We start from the raw sequence: 15,850 nt of genomic DNA, 5'->3' as shown, positions 1-15,850 counted from the left end.
TCTTTTACTAAATTGGTGCCAAATTATGGATAGTTTTGTGCTGCTGAGTGATGCCGACTAGGAACTGGATTTAGAATGGGCAAATTAATTTGACCCTTACAGCCAGCAGTAAGAAAGACTTCAATCACATTAAAGTCTGGACAGGATTCAAAAATAGATCCCAGAAGGCAGTGTTTCAATCGAGGCTGCAGCCAAAGAAACTGATATTTTTGGACAAAGAAAAAGAGCACAGAATACATGAGACATGAAGTTGATGAACTTCTTAAAAGCCAGAAATTGTCAATCCACGCTGAAATTTGCATGTATATTGTGTTTTTGTTTTTACACAGCTATTGCAGTCTAAATGCTCCCTTCACTTTATGGTTCCTCTTTATCCTAATCGCAGGTCATCTGATTCTTCTGTGACTTGCGTGCTTTTCTTTTCTAATGCAGGTAAACTGGAACTAATTTAGAACCTGGGCTTTTTTATTAGCAAAACCAAATGTAACTCAATTTCAGCCAGGCCTCTCCTTAAGTTCTTTCCTGGAGTGAGGGGAGGAGAATGTGGGGGGGGAGGATGTCATGGAGATGATGGTGGAGGGGTGTCAGGGAAAGTGAGGGAGCATGATACTGGGGGGGGGGGGAGGGGGGGGGGATGGAAACTGCACAAAGAGATATTAGATGGTGGATGTAAGATTAAAAAGTATCATAGGTGAAGTGCAAACTGCATTGATGGTGCATAGTGCTTTGGAGTGCATCCAGTGAACACTTTGCACTCATGTTCCATGCTAACCTTGGGCTCATGCCAAAATTTGGGCAAGCAGATGCTCCCTCGTGATCTTCTGTCTCCTGGTCTTGCAGAGGCCCATTAACTGGTTAATGTTTTAAGGGAAACCTGCTCCCTTGATGGCTGTACGTGCAGGCCAGGTTCTAATTGGAATGTATTAGCCAGATTATCTGATTAGTATCAAAATTCTGCCCCATTATCCTATTGTGCAGAAGGATTTGGCAATATAAGTGCTTTGGCTATTTCTCAAAACGAGAGCATTTCTTATTATTTCTAAAGGATGCGCATTTAAAATTTCAAACGCAAGGAAGGGTTAAAGAAAATGAAGCTTTGGTATGAATTTGTAACTTGAAGCCATAAAAAAATTCCCATGAATTATATTTATATTTTGCTCCCTTTTTTAAAAACTGTCTTTGTGAACCAATAAACAGCTAGAAAAACAGCGGTTATATCGAATTAATGCATCACCAGGAATATTACCCAGAATAAAGGAGAAGTGATAGACTCCCCTGAGTGCTGTATTTTTGCTAGATTCCTCTGCAATGTAGTAGTGGATGGTTCAGAAACACTTGGCAGAATTTGAGAGTCTCGAGTTCAGCTTTTAAGTAGAGCTGAGTAGCCCGTTAAGATATCAATTTAGAACCCTTTCATAACCAGGAGCCTGTTGGCACCTATCCTAATTAATCTTATTGTAATCAACATTCTGGTTGCCTTGACTGAAGAAAATTAACTCTTAAAATGTTACAATGGCAACATCAAAGTGGTCAATTGTTTTTTTTCCACTCCAACAAAGTTTTCTTTACAAAGCATTGAAATCGTAAATGTTACCCGTTTTATGTATCAAAATGTGTGTGGAAGCAGGGAGAGTCATGCTAATAAATCCTGTGACACACTTCGACATGTTATGTATTGAAGGTCTGCGTGTGCCGGATAAGGACACTGAATGCCTACTAATCTGTTTTCAGATGGAGGTGGATGCAGACCAGAAGCGTCACCGCACACGCTCCAAAGGTATCCGAGGTAAGGCTATTGGCTCAGTAAATCAGTCAAACCCCCGCTCAGGGTGACCTTCATCCACCAGAGCCTCTTTGCTTGTCGCATCCTGACTGTAGCTTTCATGGCAACTTACTGGCTGTTATATATGAAGAACCAGGTAATTATAAGACATGATAAATCTGTGTTGTTTTCATTTCTCCTCAGTCCCCATAGAACCAGTAATCCAAGAACTCTTCAGGTGAGTGATCATAGTTAAAATAAAATTTCACAACATTAGCAATTTTGAAATGTCATGCCTCTTAATGGATAAAGCATGTTGTCAATTGCATTGGTGGTCGGCTAATGCATGGCTGCACTGAAGAAATTAATTCTCCTGGGACTTGCTAATAAAAAAAACACTATTCGTCGTCTTCTATCCCTTTCTTACTCTATCCCTCCCACACTTCCACTCACAGATATGTACACAGTTGCACTATTGCACACATAAACCAGCATCAGTGATAATCATCACAATCAAGCTTTTCTCTTTTTTTAGTTGTCCAACTCCTGGCTGTGATGGCACAGGCCATGTTAGTGGAAAGTACGCAAGGCACCGAAGGTAATTTGTGTGCTTCTATTTAATTATTTTCTTTCTGAATGCTGGAGTGGGACAAGAGCAATTAAAGTATGATGTCTGAGCTCAGGGCTGTGAATGTTCTAACTATGCTGTAAAGGTTTATTTTACTTATATAATGATGGGTAGCACCACAAGTATGTGTGAAAATATCTTGCTTCTGACACTTTGAAGACTATCTTCTGCAAAAAAACACAGCTGAATGTTTGATATAAACTGAGACAGAATGCTAGGAGGAACTATCATGCAGATTTTGTAATAGGTACAAATTATTTATTTTAATAATGTGAGCATTGAAGTGGCAATGGAACAAGAGAGATAATAACTTGGTAAATACCAATATAAAACATTATTATGTGCATCAAATTTACCCAGGTTATTGTAAACCTATCCTATAGATTTAAACAATTGTACTTTGGTTTGATCCAAAGTTGTAACAAAAATATACAACCGGAATTTACCAAGATTGTTTTATTGACAAAATTGGAAGTAATGTTTGTTTGGGAAAGTGTAAATGTGACAGACTTTGAAGTATTGTGATACTATGCATGGTCAATTGTTGGACAGGATTTTCCCCTTTGATTGGGACCCCAATGTTGGGGGTCACAACAGCACACTTGGTGGGAATCTGTTACTCGACAGTGATTTCCCCTAAGTTAGCTAATTAGTGGCCAGTGGGCGGGCTAGCCATCCAATTAAGGACGTCAGATAGGCTATCGAAGCTGATGGGCCGATAGGAGGCCCTCCAACATGTGAGCAGATTAAGCCTGCAGTTTAGCTAATAGAAAGAGAGAGAGAGCCCCACAATTTTGAGGTGTTCACTCTCCAAATTTTTAATCTTCTGAAATAAAAACTGAATCAGTCGACAGGCCAGCATTGTGGAAGGAATACTCTCCACAGAGTAGCTTATGGCCGCAGGTGTGACCAAGCAGGTGTGAGTGGATGCAAAGCCTGATTGGTCTGGAGCACTGGCCCCTTGGTTTGTTGCCAGGCGGCCAGCTCCAGGCAGCTGGTGTGTTCCCGGTACTGCAGCGGATCCATAGGCCAGTAGGAACATTCCAGTTGGTCTCTGGCAGTCAGCCTTGAATCATAAATGCTCTAAATTGGTTATTCACTATTTGCAAGCGGGTAACCATGCCGACCCCCACCCCACATCTGGCAAATAGCCCAGAGTGGGTTGGTGCCAATAGACAGGAATGCTGCCCGGTGATATGAATTTTTGTGTTTGCCCACCGCCCTGCTTGTCTTCACATAGGGTAAGGATCCCACCTGACGTGTCTTGTAGGGAATACACCCATTATAACCTATTTGCTCAATGCATTAAAGGCTATATACTGTGGCCAACAAATAGAACTAGCTTGTGGGAAAGTGTGGTAATGGGAGTGGGTGCCCCACCCTCCTGCCCAACCAGTGGGTGATGTCAGTGCTGTGCTTCATGTAGTAAGATGGTGCCAAACCTTTAAATATCTCAGTGAGCATTCTCAATAATGCTTACGTTTGTTTGCAACAAACCGGCTCCTGCCTCAAGTTATGACATAAAGGAAGTCCACCTTGCACCTAACTTATAAGATGAAGAAATGCTATTATGGCTTTGAATGAGGCAAATGTTCCTTGGTGTTTGGTGTCAGGGATTCATTTTTCTGGTGCAAACCACTGATAAAACAACAGCGAGGTGAAAACTCTGAGGCTCTTTTTAATTATGTAAAACAGCAGGAAAAAATCTGCAATTTTATTCCACTGACTACCAAAGTTAACCTTTTCCAACAAAACTACAAGCTCCATCTCAGAGATATTTGTGTGTCTGTTTGATATTTTTGTCAGTGAATTAGTAAGGTAAACACTTTGAATTATTTGATAAATTAATTATTTTGGTGCCAAATAGTATTCAATTCTAATAAGACTCTCGCTCCTGTTTTCCTCCAATGGTTCCTCCAGTAAATTGAGTGGTCCTTTTTTTCCCAAATGAATTAGTTTCAGCTGAATCCAGCTGTGTTTCCAGGTTCAGCTATTTTGAACATGGTGGTGGGGAAAGTGCCAGAGGAGGGCCTACTTGATGGGAATTGGTGCTCATGCCAAAATGGAGGAGGAAAGTTGCATGCTGGCTGCAAGGTTTAAAAGTCTCCAGGTGTTTCTATTGGTCTGCAAGCTTCTGTCAGAAATAGCAGCTGCACCAAAGAATGAACAGCCCACTTAACTGAGGTGACTACAAGTTGCACAAATGCATTGCTGTTGAAACAAGAAAGGCATGCAGTGAGGGGAAAGAGGGGAAATTTGACATGAGGGCAAAACGGGACATGTGAATCATAAATGTTTCAGGTTTGAAGAAGAAAATACATGTGACAGATCAGACAGAATCCAAAGTTGGGGTTGACAGATGAACACAGTGTGGAATTAATTGCCCATTCCAGTGGTGAGTTTGGTGGCGGAAAGCTAGTGGATAAAGACCACATGACCTTCCTGCTTCCGCCGGATTAAGTTCAAGACAGGAAGGCTCACCTAAGGGTCTCGTTCCAGTGCTGCACTATTGATGACCCTCATTCAAACACACTTAGTACCAGATTGAAGGTCCTGGCATTGGAAAATGTGGGATGTGGGAGTGGTCTCTAGCTGACAGGCCAGACCCCTGTCACCTATATCAAACACTGCCCATCATCTCCTGTTGCAGGCACATACTGAGAACACATTGTTGTGATAATTTTTATTCCCAGTAGTTGTAATTTAGTTCCTTTCTCTGGTGAGTGTTCTGACTGAATTATTTGCATATTTTATCTTCCTACCATAGGAAAATGATAAGCATTCATTCCTTTTCAAATACCACGTGATTTATCTTATTGTCTATCCTATTCGTTCTAACCCTATACATCCAGCACTGTTAGCCGTGCACCTTCACCTTGCTTTAGCAATTAAAAATTCAATGCCAGTTGATCGCTTCATTAAGGTCAACTCCTCAGTAAGGAGAGATCAGTGAATCTGAGTCCAATACCATGGCACAGTCCATTAAGAACTTTGAGCTGCCTGATCTTTGCCCGCTTGCAGTCAGCTAACTTTCTTCATATTTTTTGGGGGGTATCCAGCCGTCTGATAGACGAAAGGGAAATAAATGAAGCCCGGCAGTTAAAGTCAAATAGTCTGTGCCATGATGTGTCTCTGGACTTTCACAAGAGAACACACTTCATTCTACTAAGCATACAATACTGATGGTTAATACTGATATTGACGTTATGGGACTGATTTTAACAAAGAATAATAATAATATAATAATAATCTTTATTGTCACAAGTAGGCTTACATTAACACTGCAATGAAGTTATTGTGAAAAACCCCTAGTCACCACACTCTGGCACCTGTTCGGGTACACAGAGGGAGAATTCAGAATTACCTAGCAGCAAGTCTTTCGGGACTTGTGGGAGGAAACAGGAGCACCTGGAGGAAACAGACGCAGACACAGGGAGAACGTGCAGACTCCTTATAGACAGTGACCCAAGCCGGGAATCGAACCCGGGACCATGCTGCTGTGAAGTAACAGGGCTAACCACTGTGCTACCATGCTGCCCATAAAAGGCCCTCCATACAGTTAAAATCATACAAACCTCATGCTTATTCCCATGCAATTCCATCTCACCACGTCTCTGATTGGTCCTTTGTCTGACTCTGGAATGGGGGTGGGGAACCTTGTTGATGCAGGCAAATAAGTTTACCATGATATCATTAGGACCCCCATTCCACTTTATGTGAATTGAATGCACTCTGAGTTTCCCTCTATGCCCCCCACCACCAGCAGCACCATGAGACCATGTCAAAACCCCTCCCATGCCTGAACACTGGCAAGCGACCTTTGAACTGCCGGATCGTTGCCTGCTGTCAGCCAGCTAATCTCTTTCTTACGTTTTTTTGGGGTATCCAGCTGTCTGATTGCGGCAGGAATGAAGCCCGGCAGTTGAAGTCAAGTTAATGGCGTGAGCGGGGGTGGCAGTTTAATGCTTGTGCCACCCGAAACCTGCTCAGCAGTTAAATCTCCCCTTATATATTTTAAGCCTGCCTGATGTGTTAGGGTTGCCATCTTTTGCTATGTCCAAAACTGGGTGAGGTTTGCGAGGAGGATCTGAGGTATAGCTTGTGGAAACACTTCTGTTTAATTGTCTGAAGCAAGATTGTTTCAATTGTTATGCTGCACCAGTGTTTCTTTGTTACAGAATGTATGTTTATTTCTCTCTCTCTTACACTCTGTTTTGTAGGAAATCCTAGCTCATGCTTCTTTGCCAGTTCTTTGTTTGGAACCTGCACATTTAGATTCGGCATTGCTGGCCCTTATTATTGCTGACTATGTTGGTATTAATAATTAAATCTTGTTCACATTTAAGTTTTTATATAGGTTTTAATGCATTCCATTTTTTCCCCTTTTATATTAGTATTTTAGGGGGTGTGAGCATCACTGGCTATAGGCCAGCATTTGTTGCCCATCCCTAATTGCCCTTCAGAAGGTGGTGGTGAGTCACCTTGTTGAGCCAATGCAGTCCATGTGGTACAAATAGGTACACCCAAGGCACTGTTTGGTGATCAATTAAAGTACAAGGTATATACTTGGGCTCATGCTCTCTCTCAGATCAAAGTATTTTATATTTCGATGACCTGGTCCAGCTTCTTCCCTCAGTACTGCTGGAACTGAACACCATTTTCAGGCTTTGGCTGTTCTTCAGCTAGAGCAAATTCGAAACAGTTCAATTTATATATCTTACTTCGAACCCTACAAACTTCACAAAAAAACCCTAACAAAAAGTGAGACCCTGGATGTCCTTGTCCAGTTTCCACCAGGAATGAAAACTGAACAGCCTACTCTAATCTGGACTGTCCAGCCAACAACTGTACTGATCGGAATTGTAAGTGCAGTCGGAACTTGAGTTGGTGGAGACATTTAAGAAGGACCAGAGGTGGAGCTTGTCTTCGAAAATACTTTTTCAATCGTAGGCAGTGTTATGTTACAGGGAAGGAAATATGGCTGCCATTCTGCACACAGCAAAATCGCACAAATAGAAATGTACCAGATGATTTGTTTTTGCAATGTTTGTTGAGTGATGGGGAGTGCCCAGCTATGTCCCTCACCACCCAGGGGCGATACCCAACTAATAGCCCCCGGCATGGTCATCATGACTGGTTTCCGTTTTTTGGTGGGGCGGCGGGTGTGTGTGTGGGGGTGGGGGGGGTGTATGGAGGGGGGCAACTCACATCCCCAGAAGCAACAGCATTAAACCATTTAAGCATATTTGAATGAATTTAAATTTATGATAATCAGGTTCACACCCTCACTGGGCATGAACTTGATTTTGTGAGTGGGCAGGGCCTGTGGGAACATCGTGTTCTAAGTTCTTGCAGGTACATTTCCCGTTACAGCCCTCTCACAATAGTTGGTAGCCATAACTGGGAATTACACCTGTGGCGAATGGGCCCAGAAAATCTCCCCCCCCCCCCCGAGCGGAGTTCATAATGGACAGCCAATCCACCATTGTCTATTCTGTGACGTTGTTCAAGCTGAACGGCACCTCATTTCCTTGTGCATAATTTCTCTCTATATAGCTTCTAATCCATGTATGCAGATAGTACAACCATGCTCAGGGTTACTGTTTTATGGTATTGGAAAAAGTCAAATTCCAGTTTCATTGATGTGATTCTGGGATATTTAACAAGTGGGTTGGATTTTACAGCCCCTCGCCACGTATTGAAGGCTGGGGGGGGGGGGGGGGGGGGGGGGGCGGGGGGGGGGGGGGGGGCGTCAGGGGGGGTTGGGTAATGCGGGTTGGGATTGGGATGGCTCATAACATAAAACAGATGGCCTTCCCACCACCTTCTGCCCATATCCAACCTGTCTCACATGTTAGAGTGAGTAGGGAAGGCAGAGGCAAGGTGGGTATGCCTGAACTGCTATCGGGCAAAAAGGGAGCAGTTGAAGTTGCCTCCTTATGGGAATCCACCGTGCCGATCAGAGGCAACACCACCCCTCCAAGGTCTTACCACCCTGTTAATGCTGTCCCCTGGCCTCTCAAACCTGGTCACCCATTCTCCCCTCTTCACTGGGGTCTACCAGCCAGGCCTGTCCATAGTCAGGGGTCCATTAGTTATCTTCTTTGGGGACTACATGTAGTCCCAACAGTGGCCACTGCTCGAACCTTGCACCGCTGGGACTACAGAGTTGATGGCCAATTTGATTGTCTGGCAGCTCTCTAGGGTGAATCTTCCTCCCAGATGGGGATGGAAGTCCCACTCTGAAACAATTAATGTTGTGCACAGCATAATATCGTTGCAGGGCAGCTGGGTATTGGGTGGGCGGGCTGAAGATTGATTTTACAGTGGAGGGGTGTGCTTGGGGTGTTCTGTAAAATCCAGCCCAGTGTTTCGGAATCACATTCTGGGATTCTGCCCATTTATAATTATGCCATTGGTTTATGGTGACTGACTAAATCAAATCCCATTTTTAATTATGTTAGATTACAGGACTTTCCATGATTTTATGGCCATGTTGTTTCACTGCTTTCTTTCAATGGAATGTTGTTTCCTTTGCTGCAGAGGCTGGGAAGCGGAGAAGGGTTGTTGTGTATAAAGGTCAGTTGGACAGTATTGAATAACAGATGTACGCGTTGTTGAATATTTTGAAGTTTTAATTGACAGCCTGCAGAGATCAGCGAGTGTTTATCTTCTCGTAGAGCTTAATAGGGTGGGTAGAGTACATTGTTACGCCACCCTGGGCAAGTATGCGGGCAATTCCAGCCTCACATGCCTCAGAGTCACAACACAAGTGAATTAACCAATCATTCTGATAAAAATTCCTGAGGTCTTTGGCCCTTGGCTGCCCAAGAATTACAGTCACCAGGTTTGTCAGTTGAAACACAATATACCAAGAACTATCATGAAATATGCAGTATATATAACTGGATGACAACAAGCTAATACCTACTGCCCCCTTTAACTGTCCCACCCTCTACCCACACACACAAGACAGATAAACACAGAGCGGTGGAGAGGGGTACAAATAATAAGGTGAACGTCAAAACATGGGAGTCTTTGCTTCAAATGGAAGATCTTTAGCCCGCTTTCCTCACCACACATTAGTTGATCAGAGTCTCTGGTTTACAGCTGGTCATGGTCTTCTTTGCAGAGTCATTCATTCAGGGTCCCCACACACTAGAGAACATGGTACTATAGGCAGTAGGTATTCAGGAGAGAAGATGTACTTCTTATCAAACAGGGCTTTCAACTCAAGGTTCACTTTTAGGTCCATATCGTTCTGTACAGACACTTTATTTCATGTCAAACATTGTTTTCAGCTCATGGTTTGACTTCAGGCCTTTGCAGTCTCAAGAGAATGACACTCACACTTTCAGGAGGGAGACTCAGCACTCACAGTGGCCTTCTGTAGAGGTTTAATTAGATATTTTCCAAAAAGAGTTAGTTACATCCCTCCAGCCAGGCTGCAGAATCAAAAGTGAAACCAAGATGGAACCTGGCGATTCTGAATGCATTCCATGAGGTCAGATCCAATCACCACCTGTTACGTGGAAGAGCACAGCCTTTTGGGCCCATTTATTTGCCAGCACCCAAGGAAATCAAACCGAGTCATTGCAGACACTGGCCAGTCTGCAACCACCAATCTAAAACAGTACAGCCTTCTGGATTTTGTGTTTGAATTAAAGGCACAGACCAGCACTTCCTTCTGCTTGAATTAAAGATAAAGACTGCCTTAACGACACATATCCACAAATCATCCATGGATCAAAAATGTAACAACAAAATAAAAGAAAGGTGGAATAAGGGAATAAACAAGATCAAACTGGAAAGACCCTTACATATGGAGAGACTTTGGGGTTCTCAGATGCAGAGGGATCTGGGTGTTCTCGTGCATGAGTTACAGAAACGAGCATGCAGGTACAGCAGATAATAAGGAGAGCAAATGGAATGTTGGCATTCATAGCAAAACTAATTGAATATAAAGGTAAGGAATTGTTGTTGCAAGTATACAAGGCATTGGTAAGACTGTACTTGGAGTATTATGCACAGTTTTGGTCCCCTTATTTGAGGAAAGATGTTGTGGAGGCAGTCCAGAGGAGCTTCACTAGATTGATTCCAGAGATGAGGGGTTTGTCATATGAGGAGAGATTGAACAGTTTAGGCCTATACTCTCCAGAGTTTAGAAGAATGAGGGGAGATCTAATTGAGGTATACAAGATGCTAAAAGGTATGGATAAAGTAGACTTAGAGCTGGTGCTTCCTCTTGTGGGGTATTTGAAAACGAGAGGTCATAATCTTAGAATAAGAGGTAGAAAATTTAAAACAGATTTGAGGAGAAACTACTTCTCCCAAAGGGTTGTGAATCTGTGGAATTCGCTACACGAGAGGGTGGTGGATGCTGGGACAGTGAGTAAATTTAAGGAGCGGTTAGACAGATTTTTAATTGGTAATGGGTTGAAGGGTTATGGAGAATGGGCAGGATGGTGGAGTTGAGGCCAGGATGGAAACATCCATGATCACATTGAGGGTGTTAGGCTCGGGAGGCTAAATTGCCTGCTCCCGCTCCTAGGTCATGTGTTCTAGGGAGGAGATGCTCTGGCTGAATTTGCAAACCAGCTCTTGGCCTCTAACATTGTAGGTAGCAGACGAGAAACATATCAGCCATGATAGAATGACGGAGCAGTCTCGATGGACTGAATGGCCTAATTCTGCTCAGAGATCTTATGAACATATGAACTTATACCCCCCCCACCCCCAAAAGAATAAACCTTCAGGGCGCGGATACTTCATTGTGAGGTATGCAAGACATAAATCGCAAACACATATCCATCCCAAGTATACTAGTTTCCTTCACAGTCTCTACATTGGTAACTAGTCAGCCCTTAAACATGTGACAAAGCATCCACCATCACATTATTCTTTCTGGGAACATGTACAATTTTAGCATTGAACTCTTGTAATAAAAAACTCCACCTTCCATTCCAGGTTTTAAAGATTTCCATAAACGCAAGTGGATTATGGTCTGTGTAAACCAAGCTTTGTTTATTTTCATCTCAGATATACACTTCAAAGTGCTGAAGGGCTAATAGGAAGGCTTCTGTTTCAATGCTGGAATGCTTTTCTTCATAAGACTTATTTAATTTCCGGAAAATACCCCACGAGCCTCTCTATTTCTGCATTGTCGTTTTGTATTAGCACTGCCCCTACCCCAGGTCACCAGCATCTGTGGTTATTTTAAATTATCTGGAAAAGTCCCAGGCTGCCACCAACTTGGTCTTCAATCTCTCTAGGTCTGCTTATCATTCTGTGGACCACAGTGGTTTCTCTTGCTATGCAACATGTCCAACATGCATGGTCTTTCAACCTCTAACTGAACCAGTCTTTGTGGTTTTAGTCAAGACGATGTGGCTTTATTGGTTCAGAGATTCCTATGTCCACACCATGAGTAGGTAACAGAGTACCCCTTGGTGTTTCACTCTGTCTATATTCTTTCAGTATCTTTATTATATTTGCCTCATTTTCCCTCTTGTAATGCAGTCAGTCTTTTCTGGTTTTCCAATGAATGTTTATCAAATTTTCGTGGATCTCCAAATGACAAGTAGTATTTCAATGCTGACAGAAATATTTGGTTTATATTTAACTAATAAACATTATTCAACCCTTCCAGCTTTCCATTCTCCCTTGTCTTTCGGATGGCTACCTTCAGCAACAAGTATAGCTGAGGGTTCAATCCTCTGAGAGTTGGTTGGCTTTATATGCACCATTTTGTGAACTTAGAATATACAGTGCAGAAGGAGGTCATTCAGCCCATCGATTCTGCACTGACCCACTTAAGCCCTCACTTCCACCCTATCCCCGTAACCCAGTAACCCCTCCTAAGCTTTTTGGTCACTAAGGGCAATTTATCATGGCCAATCTACCTAACCTGCACGTCTTTGGACTGGGAGGAAACCGGAGCACCCGGAGGAAATCCACACTGACACGGGGAGAACGTGCAGACTCCGCACAGACAGTGACCCAGTGGGTAAACAAATCTGGGACCCTGGCACAGTGAAGCCACAGTGCTAGCCACTTGTGCTACCGTGCTGCCCACTTTGTGTGACAATTTTTACCTCCTCATCGGAGCTTCAGTAATCACAGCTATTGTCTACATTTAGTAAAACAGACTGAAATAACTTGTACTTTCCAGATTTCAATTATTCCTCTTTCCTTTCAGAATCAGAAGATGGAATGTCATTGACACCATGAAACTTCTGGTTGTTGTTAACAGATATAGTGGCTGAACCACCACATGGTTCTCTATCCACCTTCCTCCAGCCCAACAACTACTGGACCTGACACTAAATCACACCCCAATTGTACTTTATACAATTTTCACCTATCCCATTCATTAATACCTAGCTTTTATTGAGCTGTCTGGAGGGGAAAATCCCTTAAGATAGTTATGGGTTTGGCTCATCAGTTGAGTCAAATGGGGTAACCCTCCCCTCAGACAAAAACTTGGCATATCTCTCATCTAGCTCATTCCTCACACCTACTCCCACAGCAGACTTTACTTCAGGTCTCCTAAGTCCAGTTAAAGCTACAGTCTTCCCTGTAGTGCTCCCCACTTTTGTTCCCTTTTCGTAATGCTCTTTATGAACTCCCACAATCCCACAGGCTTTCATTGCAACTTCCAACCTGCTGAACAAAATTGTCCCATCTTATTACAATGGTAGCATCTAGGCTTTTGAGTCTCACCTTCACTCTCAGTACCTTCCTTCCTGGTCTGAGGAGGAGATCTTGGAGCATTCCCAGTTATCCATTCCTTACCTTGACTACCTGCCTTCCTTTCACTCTCCCACTTCCTACCCTTTCTTTTCAGAATTATGGGGTGATGGAACGAATGTTTAAATTCATGGATTATCTCAGAATCGTCAGCCATAATTGCTACCTGCCTAGCAGTTTTCACCCTCATGAGTTGTTATCATAGAAGGTAGGGAATTCTTAAATTCCTCAAAGAAAATGACCTCTCTTAGAGTCTCATAGGCATTTTGAGCTCCTAGTGCTTGAACCCACCTATCAACATTATTCTGCTTAACTCTTTCAGATTCTGCAGAAGCCTGTCCTGGCTGTCTCCTTAAATTCCAAAAATGTTGCCTATGTGCTTTGGGAACCAATGAACATGCATCCAGAATAGCCTTTTTTTTTACCACATCATAATTATTAGGCTCCCGCTCTGACAGGGAAGCATAAAGCTCCTGTGCCCGTCCTGTCAATTTACCCTGCATGGGTAATGCCCACTTTGCTCTTGGCCACTCCCTTTGTGTTACTATATTCTCAAAACCCCTAAAAAAGGTGTCTACCTCCTTATTGAATTTTGGGAGAGCCTGTATAAATTTAACCATATCGCCACTGGGCTCCATTCAAGGATTAAGCACCCCTCTACTTTCTGGCAGCTTCCCACACATTTCTAGTGCCTTAAGCTAAAAGTCTTTCTCTGATTCCAACTTGCTCATTTCCATCTCCATTTCTTTCTCTTTTTGTCTCAGCTCCATTTCTATTCTTTTTAATTCCCTTTCATGCTCTAACTGCAAACAAATTCTCCGCAGCTCAACATCCCCATCAGAAAATATCCCTGATGCTACACTAATTTGTGGGCACTTGTGGTTCCCGGCATTTCTTTCAGATTTAAATGTTGACCAATCACTTCAACTACCTCCACCTTCTTAGCTCTAACTGGTACTTCTATTTGTAAATTATGTTATGCCATCTTGGGCAAGGACAGGATTAATTCCAGCCCCACAAGCCCCGGAGTCACAACACAAGTGAATTAACCAATAATTATTATAAAAATTCCCTAAGTCTTTGCCCTTGGCTGCCCAATAATTACAGTCACCAGGTTTGTAAGTTGAAACACAATTACAATTCAGTTATACCAAGAACTATCATAAAATAGGCAGTAAATATAATTGGATAACAATAAGCTAATACCTACTACCCACTTTAACTCCACCCTCCACCCACACACACAAGACAGACAAGTACAGAGAGATGGAAAGGGGTAAAACTAATAAGGGTGAAGCTAAAATGATAGGAGTCTTTGCTTCAAATGGTGGTTCTTTAGCCTGCTTTCCTCACCGCACGCTGGTTGATCTCGTTTATAGCTGGTAATTGTCTTCTTTGTACAGTTGTTCATTCAGGGTCCCCACTGTCTAGAAAACAAGATACCTGCAGGCAGGAGGCGTTCTGGAGAGAAGGTTTATTTCTTATCAAGCTAGGCCTCCAGCTCGATGTTCACATTTAGGTCTATATCCTTTTTTATAGATACTTTATTTCACATCAAATCTTGCTTTCAGCTTGCGGTTTGACTTCAGCCTTTGCAGAGAAGGACACCTAGAATTTCTGGAGAGAGAGTCTAACCTCACAATTGCCTTCGGTAGAGGTTTATTTAGATCTTTTCTGGAGAGAGTTAGTTACATCTCTCCAACCAGGCTGCAGAATTAAAAGTGAAATCAAAATGGAACCTCGTGACTCTGAAAACATTCCAATTGGATCAGATCCAATCACTAATTGTTACTGGGCAGAGTATAGCCTTTTGGGCCTACTCATTGGCCGCCACCCAAATCAATCAAGCTGAGTCTTCACTGACACTGGCCAGTCTGCAATTACCAGTCTAAAACAGCACAGTCTTCCGGGTTCTGCTGTTTGAATTAAAGGCGCAGGCCCCTGCTTCCTTCTGCTTGAATTAAAGATACAGGATGCCTTAAAGGCACATGTCCATAAATCATCCATGGATCAAAAATGTAACAGCAAAATAAAAGAAAGGGGAATTAAGGAAATATACAGGCAATAAACAAGAACAAACAGCAAAGACCCTTAAAACATGATATGGTAGTTTCTACATGTAACTGGTTTAATGGATTGACTGACTAGCATTTTCTCATTCCATGTATTATTTTATTTTTAAATGAGCAGTTTAGTTGAATCTCTGCTACCCTTTGAGTTTTCACCCTCTATGAATTTTACTGGAAATGTTAAAACTCCAGTTAGCCCAACTCTTTTGTTGTATGAATATTTACTATTGTAAAGACCATTTCAGTTTTGTATCTGCTCCTTGCCTCAGTAAAGCGTATTCTTAACTCAGAGAGACTAGGCCACTAGCACCTACTAGTGCCTCACTTCTCACCTGCGACTAACATTATTCTTTAGTTGGAGCCCCATTTGCCTATGTCTCTAATGGCCTCGTAATTGAGGAAGTATTTCTCACTACTTTGTTTCGAACTGAAAACTAGTAATCCGGACGTACAGGAATGACAGAGACAACAGTTTTAGTTCACTGCACGTTTTACCCTCATGGTTATTGCTCCATTCCTAATCTTTGGTAAAAAAGATAGTGTTTGTTCAAACAAGAATGAACATCAGCAAAAATGGATTCAAGATAAATTCTTGCCCTATTAATTTTGTTTACAGTTCAGTCAATGAATACAAAAGACTTT

The 15,850-nt window shown here is 42.5% G+C and overlaps 1 protein-coding gene across 11 annotated transcripts in view; it reads left to right on the top strand.

The window, feature by feature from the left end:
• Nucleotides 1-15,850, top strand: part of LOC140410506 (myelin transcription factor 1-like protein) — a 676,895-nt gene that overhangs the window by 209,390 nt on the left and 451,655 nt on the right. For 8 of the 11 annotated variants that reach the window (XM_072498668.1, XM_072498673.1, XM_072498667.1 and 5 more), the window contains 3 exons: nt 1,732-1,786; nt 1,967-2,000; nt 2,298-2,360. In XM_072498668.1, the coding sequence (XP_072354769.1) occupies nt 1,732-1,786; nt 1,967-2,000; nt 2,298-2,360 (152 nt within the window). Of the gene's footprint in view, nt 1-1,681; nt 1,787-1,966; nt 2,001-2,297; nt 2,361-15,850 lie in introns of all 11 variants that reach the window. The other 3 variants (XM_072498671.1, XM_072498670.1, XM_072498674.1) reach the window with 2 other exon arrangements.

Source organism: Scyliorhinus torazame, chromosome 4 (assembly GCF_047496885.1).
Source record: "Scyliorhinus torazame isolate Kashiwa2021f chromosome 4, sScyTor2.1, whole genome shotgun sequence".
NCBI classification, from domain to species: domain Eukaryota; kingdom Metazoa; phylum Chordata; class Chondrichthyes; order Carcharhiniformes; family Scyliorhinidae; genus Scyliorhinus; species Scyliorhinus torazame.
The sequence above is the reverse complement of the archived record's forward strand: the minus strand, read 5'-3'. Positions and strand labels throughout refer to the sequence as shown.